This window comes from Egretta garzetta, unplaced genomic scaffold, assembly GCF_000687185.1.
Source record: "Egretta garzetta isolate BGI_Z169 unplaced genomic scaffold, ASM68718v1 scaffold29, whole genome shotgun sequence".
Lineage (NCBI taxonomy): Eukaryota > Metazoa > Chordata > Aves > Pelecaniformes > Ardeidae > Egretta > Egretta garzetta.
Window position 1 is genome coordinate 959,868 of NW_009260796.1, and position 8,370 is coordinate 968,237.

Genomic DNA, 8,370 nt, shown 5'->3' on the forward strand with positions numbered 1-8,370 from the left:
CCGTGCGTGAGCAGAGGGCACTGCTGCCTCTCGGCCTGTAACCCGTGCTGCGGGGCATCGCCCGTCCCCGGGGAGCCTCGGGGCTCTGCTCCTAGAGCCAGATGCCCGTGGACTGGGATGAAGCAAGGACACCGGGTCTCTTCATCCCGCCCCATGGCAGCTCCCTGGCTTTTCCAACCCCAGCTTGCAAGAGCTGAGCTGCTGGGGAGGGGAGAGAGACAGGCTGTGTGCTGAAGCCACGTGCGGGTGTCCCCTCCAGCCAGATCTTCCTGGGTATGGCCACCGGGGGTGTTAGGATGAGTTGTTGAGGGGACAGTGAGGATGTGAGGCCTCAGGGAAGGGAACTACCCCTGTGTGAGCTTTTTGGCTACTGAGGGTTCGGCAGCCAGTGCCAGGTACCGTGGGATGATGTAGCGAGTGTCCTGGAGGCACCAAGGGCTTTCTGCTGCCTCCTGCCCTGCCAGTTCAGATCTGACTTCCCAGGCGGGTACTAGCACCGGTGCTGCCCGGGAAAAGAAGTGTCGGCTCCCTTTCCTGGCACCGAGGGGCCTCGGTCTGCGTTGCTCTCCCTCGGCACATGATGATCATCCTTGATGCTGCTGGGGAGAACTAGACATTGGGGTTTGGTGCAGGTCTCACTGCTGGCTGGCTCCTCGGGGGTGGGGATGGGACGGAGGAGATGAGGAGGGAGTCCTGTTGCTGGTGTGCAGGGAGAAGATCTTGTGCCTGCTTCCCATCCCTAACCTCTGCCAAGCATGGGGAAGATGCTGAGCCGGGCATGTTGGGGTGGCATGGAGGGGTGCAGGGGCTGGGGTGGTGCCAAGGCCAGGAGCTCTGTGCGTTTGCCGTGGCTTGGGGGAGGCAGGCGTGGGCCTGAGGCTGGGGATGCTGGCATGCGATGCTGCGCACAGTGCCCCGGGAGAGCTGGCGAAGCAGCGGGCTGAGACCGGTGCCTTTCTCTCCTTGTCCCCCCTCTGCAGACCTGGGCACACCCAGCCCGTGCCTGAGCGTGGAGTGCACTTTTGGGGCCACGTGCGTGGTGAAGAACCAGGAGGCCGTGTGCGAGTGCCAGCAGGTGTGCCAGGGCCGCTACGACCCCGTGTGCGGCAGCGACAACCGCACCTACGGCAACCCCTGCGAGCTCGACTCCATGGCCTGCGTCCTCAAGAGGGAGATCAAAGTGAAACACAAGGGGCCCTGCGGTAAGAGCCCATCTCTGGTGCTTCTTCCTCCTCCTCCTCCTCCTCCCGCTGCTGGCCAGAATGGGGTTTGCTTTCTGGGAGCAGGCGGCGTCTCCAGCCCGCGCGTGGCTCCAGCTGCGGGGCTGTCTTTGTGCTTTGGTTGCCACCGCGTAGCGTACGCGACGCAGACCCATAGGCAGCAGTTCCACCTGCAAGCTCGGTGCCAGCCACAGCTTTGCCGGTCAGAAAGTGTTTGCAGACAGGTACAGCCCGAGCTGGCTGGGTTCTTCTAGGAGAAAATCTGCCAGCATGGTCAGGTAGGGCTGGGCTCACGGCAATTTTGTCAAAATACAGTCTGCCCCTAACCTTCCGGCTGGGTATCAGGAGCTGGCGTGGCATAGCAGTGCCCCTGTCAAAACTGGGCTTAATCCCTTACAGTCATTTCCCTGCTGAGCTGCGCTGTGCAGCCCAATTTGGGGAACACACTCTTGAGCCGTAAGGGCTTTGAGACAGCAGAGGAAAGGAAGACCCTTCCTCCAGGAATGAAGACCCCCCCCTCCAACCTGCGGAGCTCCCCGCTGCAGCGTAGCAGGGGGCCCAGCGGGATTCAGGTCAGAAGAAAATGTTGGTACCGGCTGCACGCGGTTGCAGGAGAAGCAGCGAAGGGTGTAAATAGAAATATTTCATCTGTCGGGCACACGCCCTGTGGGAACGAGCTCCCCGCTCCCGACCGGCGGCGTCCCGGCGTGGCTGCGAGCTCTGTGCCATAGATAGAAACCTCCTGGCCCGCCGCCCGCCCCAGGCGAGCAGGGGGCTGCGGCATCTTCCCTCCCCCGTGCAAAGGCAGCAGCTGCTGCGTGAAAGAAAAATAAGAAAAAAAACCATCTCGGAGCCAAATTCTGCGCGGATTGAATGGCGGGGAGGGGAAGGTGTTTGGCTGAAGGAGAAAACGAAGCCGTGAATGGCTAAACAGCCAGGGGTCAGGTCTCTCCTGCAATGGGTGCTAGCTCCTTCCCAAGGGAATTATTGCAGGGGTGAAGGTGCCCTCCGAGCCCGGCCCCGGTGCGGGTGCTGTGCGGGTGTTGGCTGAGGGTCCCGCGGGGGGAGGTGGCAGGGCGCTCTGAATTGGTGCGATGTTATACGTGCGTCCGCAGGGCTGGCACCCCGATAAACCAGGGGAAGCCAGAGCCTCCCTTCCTGGCCATCCACCTCCTCCCTGCCGCCCGGCGCATCCTCCTGCCTGTGCATCCTGCCTCTCTCCCCTGGGAGGCCGGCCGGGATGCTGCGTTCCTCCCCCCAAGGCTGGGACGGATTTATCGCTCCTCGTAATTGCACTCAGCCCCCTGCTCTTCTCCCGCCTCCGACGTAGCTGTAACGACACACGGCTCTGGGGACGTTTCATCATGGTTACTCCTGGCCCTGACAGCGTTTACGAGGAGTTACGGCCTTTCTGCCTCCCAGCCCGATCTCCCTCTTCCTGCAGCCCTCGCCTCGGCTCCTTCCCTTGCGCCCTGGGGCTCCTGCTCCCCACAAGGCTGCCGGCGCCGGCAGGGGCTCGACCCAGCGGAGGGGGTGGCAGTGGGGTTTTATTTCTGCTCTGGCACTTCATCAGGCAGCGATGCTGTTACCCGTTGTTTTAACCCGCCGGTTTTGTTCTTTGTCCGCGCAGACCGTTGTGGCAAGTGCCAGTTTGGGGCCATCTGCGAGGCGGAGACGGGGAGGTGCGTGTGCCCCACGGAGTGCGTGCCCTCCTCTCAGCCCGTGTGCGGCACCGACGGCAACACCTACGGCAGCGAGTGCGAGCTCCACGTCCGGGCCTGCACGCAGCAGACAAACATTTTGGTGGCCGCCCAAGGAGACTGCAGTGAGTCTGGCAAGGTCCCCTTCTTCCCTCGGCTCACTCCTGCTGGTGGCATTTCAGCGAGCGGATGCTCAGCCCCGCTGGCCGCCCGGGGTCCCGCCGAGCTGCCTGGCCGTGGCCAACCGAGGCTCACCAGTCATTTGCAGTGCTTGTAGCCCATGGGTTTGCCAGCCCTGGGAGGCACCGGAGAAACCCCAGGGTTGGGATGTGCGGAGGCTCTCCCCAGCCGCTCCTCCTGGTGCCTTTACTTGGGACTTCCCAGGAGGATATCGGCTCCAGAGTAGCAGGGCTTCCCAGGGACAGTCCCAAGTAAAGCCTGGCCCTGGGCTGCGGTTCCTGGCAGGTCACTCGGAGACCCTGCCCGAGGCTTTTCACCTTTTCTGGTGCCATCTTCCCTTTCGGCTTCACGAGAATTGGGAATCTGGAGTCTCTCGAGCAGCTTCTCCTTTTTAGCCCCAGCTGTGCACCGTGGGTGGTGTCTGCCCTCTTTGCTCCGTGTCTGAGCCAAGCAAAGAAATGGGGCTAATGTCCACTGAGCCAAGCAAAGAAATTGGGCTAAAACCACGTTTATAGCTACCGCCAGAAGTGACAGCATCGAGGGTCCGTGGGGTCACGCAGTTCATCTCAGTAGCTTTCCCTTCCCTCCATCCCCAGGGGTTAATTCCTCTTCCCTCATGTGTTTCCTCCCCAACGCAGGGAACTGTGGTAATTTCTTAATGGATTAATGAATTAAAAGCCTTGCCTAGGTTCTTCATTAGGACAGGAAAAGCAATGCTTTGAGCCTCATAAAACCTGGCCAGCTGGGTCTGTGCTCCGAGGCTGCACTGGGCATGCAGATCCTCCCTAAATTTGGGGGAGAAGAGCGGCCGGGTGTGACAGATGACTGTGGGCACTGCGAGCGGGAGCAGGCTGAAGTCACCATGAGAATAAATGGGATTTCTTCCTGGTGTCCTAGAAAAAGCAGTTGGACACAGCTGATGGGAATCAGAAACGCTCAGGGGTGTCGCCTGTCCGCTGCAGAGCCGTCGCGTGGTTTAATTAAGCAGTAATAAACCCCTCTGGGGAAGCGAGGCTTCTCCCCTTGCCTCCAAGGGCACGGCATTAGCCATCCCCAGCCCTGCGGGCGCTGGGCACTTGGCTACCAAGGTCCCCACGCCGCCTCACTGTGGTTCCTGCCTCTCGCCCCGCAGAGTCCTGCGGCAGCACGGTGTGCTCCTTCGGCAGCAAGTGCCTGGGCGGGCAGTGCGTGTGCCCGCGCTGCGAGCGGCAGCCCTTGGCCCGTGTCTGCGGCACCGATGGCCTCACCTACGACAACCAGTGCGAGCTGCAGGTGGCCGCCTGCCAGCAGAAGAAGAGCATTGAGGTTGCCAGGATGGGACCCTGTGAGGACGGTAGGTTGCCGCCGTTCCTCCGGCCGTGCGGGTGCGAAAGGAGGAGGAGGAAGGTGTGAGGAAGGGCTGAGGCTGCGCGCAGTGGGCTCTTCACCTCGCTGCCTGCGGGGCCCTGTGACACCCCCGGTGTCCCCAGCACAGCAGGTCCCACGCCAGCAGCCCTCTCCTTTCCCTGCGGGCTGGCCGGCCGCTGCCACCCTTTGCCTCTCTGTATCCAGCAGTAATGAGAGCTGACGCCGCCTAATCGGCTGGGCGAGGAGTTCATCACTGCTTTAATTTCACACTCCGGAGGGCTTTGGCTGGGGGAAACGGAGCGGTGCCTGGCTCTGCTTTGCTCCCCTCTGCCCTGGGGGGCTGCTCGAGGGCCTGACCTGTGGCCACTATTGACCCCGGGGAGGTGGTGGGGTTGGCCGTGCCTTGCTCAGCCAGGGTAAGGAGTGAGAACCTGCTGGGTTTTCCCACTGTAGGAGGAAGGCTGTGGGTTAATGCCAGCTGAATCCCGGTACAGGAGGTGTATAGACCTGGCCGATCTGATGTGCTGACCTGGCGAGCTGAGATTCTCTGGCTCATTGCACATGTAGCCTAGCTGGAAAGGACGCCAGGGCTATGGCAGAGCTTAGGGAGAGGGGAAGACATAACATGGTGTTTGATCACAGCCTTCCCTGGGGAATTTCAGGTTGATGTCCCTCCGGGAAGAGATCTTAAATAATTCTCTGTGTAATGCCAAATCCCAGCCTTTGATCACTCAATAAAAAGGGCCAGGTTTTCCTCCCCCCTTTCTCCTTTAAGAAGCCTTTGAAATCAGCAGCGTCTCTCTCTAGCTGCTGACGCTCCGAGCATCCAACGGAGAGGCAGCCAGGCTGGGGACAGAGTTTATATATTGTTAAGAATATCTCCCTCACTGAACTTCAAACTAAACCCAAACCCTGTCCCTTCCTCTCCTCCGGTTTCCACCTTTCTATTAGCAGCAGCAATCTCCCTGTGTGTTTGGGAGGGCCGGAGAAGGGGAAGGAGTCGGATCAAAGTATGGAGTTAAGCTGTCACTAAGTGGCAGCCCTTCCTCCAGTGCTGTCTGATCTCCAGGTCGCCTGCAGGGCACCGGTAGCTGCAGGACCCTTGCTTTTGGTCCTGTGGTGATGCTGTAGAGAGGAAGACCTCAGGCCACCCGCTAAAGCATCCCTGTGCTGTTTTCATTATACAGGCATAGCACAATCTTGCGGGAGAATCTGGGAGATCTTCTCTGAGGTCCAGGCATGAACATCCTAATATACATGGGCCGGGGATTCTGGGGTTGCCTGTGCTGAAGAGGGTTAAATCTGCTGTGATTTGTGTGGGTCTCTGTGGGTGGGGGCTGCTTCTCCGGGGACTTTGGCCCTAGCCCCTCTGCTTTCCCCCCCATGAGCCCTTTCTTACCATGGTTCTGCTTCGCTCCAGAGTGCGGCTCAGGGGGCTCGGGCTCCGGCGACGGTAGCGAGTGTGAGCAGGACCGGTGCCGGCAGTACGGGGGCTGGTGGGACGAGGATGCGGAGGATGACCGCTGCGTGTGTGACTTCACCTGCCTGGCAGTGCCACGCAACCCGGTAAGGATGCTGAGCAGTCCTGGGCTGCCCGCTGCAGTCCTCGCTCCCCTCCTCTCTTCTCCCTGCTGGCCTTCCCGCATGCTTCCCAGGCAGGAGAGGACATCCCATGGATAGGAACCTGCCTTCCTCTGCCAGGGACCGCCCTGAGCAGCTTCCCCTCCCTGTCCTGGCAGGTATGTGGCTCTGATGGTGTGACCTACACCAACGAGTGTGAGCTGAAGAAGACACGGTGTGAAAAACGCCAGGATCTCTATGTCACTAGCCAAGGAGCCTGCCGTGGTGAGTCCCCCAAAGGCAGCCACCCCCACCCCAGGGCTGACACAAGCTGTGTGCACGGGTCCCCAGCCTGGGGCCCTTTCCCTGGGGCTAAGCGAGGGCGTGCTCGCTGAGGACGCAGCAGTGCCTGTGTTGGTTTGCTGGTCCCCACTGCATCGTTCCTGTTCCCTGCCCTGGGCTTTCCCTGGCCAAGGGTAGGACCTGGGCGTCTCTGCAAGGACCGCGTGGTTTTGCAGGGGCCACGCTTGATCCATCCCTTGGCAATGCTGCCCTGCGGCAGCTGGTGTGCCGGCGATAACCTGTGCCTCTCTGCCTTCCTCCGCAGCCCTTGCCACGACCCCGCCACCTCTCCTGGTGGTGCACTGCAGCCAGACCATCTATGGATGCTGCCCGGACAACATGACCCTGGCGCTGGGAGTGGGTGCAGCTGGGTGCCCAAGTGAGTGAATAGTGTGTTCCCACCTAGGGGGGGCATGAAGGACCTTCAAGGATGGCTGGAAGGCAGGAGAGATCAGGTGGAGGGGGGACATGGGGTCCCATCCTCAGGGAAACAAAGGAAGGTGGTCCCTCCCCGTTCCTTCGCTAACTAGTGATCCCCGAGGCTCAAAAAGCTGCCATTTATCCCCAGCTCCAGGCTCACAGCATGCACACATGGAGGTGTGGGCACATGCTTCGCCTTCTCTATCTGCTAGTGATGCTCTTGTCCTTTCAAAAGCCCTGACTCAGCTTCCAGGTCTACGTCCCTCTGAAATGCAGGACAGTGGCTCAGAACTTGGCTGGGGCTGAGTCCGTGCTGGACGCCCCAGAAGGTGCCCCTAGGGCCAGACTGTGCCCTCTGTGCCTTCAACCCGTTGCTAGAGGCTTCGGGCTTTTCACCAGCCTGAGTGACAAAAATATTGCTTGTGTCCTTGCACTGTAGGCTGAGGTGGAACAGAGCTTTCGGGTTCACCTATGGACCTTCTGCAGGCCACCCTAGGGCCGGTGACTGGTGGGTGACTGCACTGTGCAGGGAGCTGAGCTGGCAAACCTTTCATTAATATTTATTAAATAATTATCAGGAGTCAGCACTTTAGCAGAAGGCGTGTTTGGAAAGGCATTAGCAAACTCTTCAGTAGCCAAGGCTGTGGCCGCTTGTTAGGGAAGCACGTTGCCCCGTGGAGACACGGCTCACGCGGTGCTCAGGCCTGGCTGGTGCCTGCTCGATGAGGTTGTAGCGCGGTTTAATGTGCCACGTAATTTAAAAAGCAGCAGCGGAGAATGGTCGGAGGTCCCCTGGTGGGGGGGGCACGGGGCGGCGTGGCATGTGCTAGCCCAGAGGGGCCAGCAGGGCAGGAGGAGCCGGTCAGGGCGAGCGTTTTGCTTTCGGCATCGCCCTGCCAGTGGCAGTCGGTAGCGATGTTCCTCTGTGTCGCTGCTGGAAGTCCTGTCCCTTGCCCTCCGATCCACGGGCGCAGCTTCCCAGCTGACTGGGATTCAGTGTCCCACCAGTTCCTGTCCCCCCTGTGTTGGCAGCAAGCGTACATCAGGAGGTAATTGCCACTCAACCAGCAGCTTGAAGCCCCTAGGGCGGATTTATCCGTTCTGGACGTGCCATTTCCCTGCCTCTGGCAGTCTGGGGATGGCTGCGTGCACCCTTGCTGCTCCTGAGATCTCCCTTTCCCTCCAGCTCTGCCCCACGTCCCCTTTCTACTGCTCCCTGTGGATAAAGGGAGCGTCTCTCTGTCTATCTTTGGATCATCTCCCTCCATCAAGTTCCTAATTAATGAATTAATAATAAGCTTCTAATAGCTTCCTCCCCCTTTGATGTTAATGAGAGAGGAGTTCTTGATGACGGCAAAGCAAGCGAGTTAGTCCCTGGAGGTTTAGTTCTCCCCTGTAGCTGGGGCAGAGGAGAAGTGTTGGGAGCAGCTGGTGGCACCTCCTCCTGCCTGGCGTGGGACCACGTTCCTGCCCTGGATCGGCAGCCAGCCCCTCGCCGCGATGCAGCCCCCAGCGTCCCCCCGGCTCCTTGCCCAGGAATCGGCCTCACGTTCTCTCTCTGGCTCGCACGCACCTGCCAGTGCAACCCCTACGGCTCCCCC

General features: G+C 60.4%; 1 protein-coding gene across 1 annotated transcript in view; it reads left to right on the forward strand.

The window, feature by feature from the left end:
• AGRN (agrin) overlaps positions 1–8,370 on the forward strand; it is a 162,893-nt gene that overhangs the window by 104,692 nt on the left and 49,831 nt on the right. Inside the window, exons 8-14 of the mRNA XM_009646786.2 lie at positions 981–1,202; positions 2,851–3,045; positions 4,233–4,433; positions 5,868–6,013; positions 6,187–6,292; positions 6,615–6,728; positions 8,339–8,362. Of these exons, the coding sequence (XP_009645081.1) occupies positions 981–1,202; positions 2,851–3,045; positions 4,233–4,433; positions 5,868–6,013; positions 6,187–6,292; positions 6,615–6,728; positions 8,339–8,362 (1,008 nt within the window). The remainder of the gene's footprint in view (positions 1–980; positions 1,203–2,850; positions 3,046–4,232; positions 4,434–5,867; positions 6,014–6,186; positions 6,293–6,614; positions 6,729–8,338; positions 8,363–8,370) is intronic.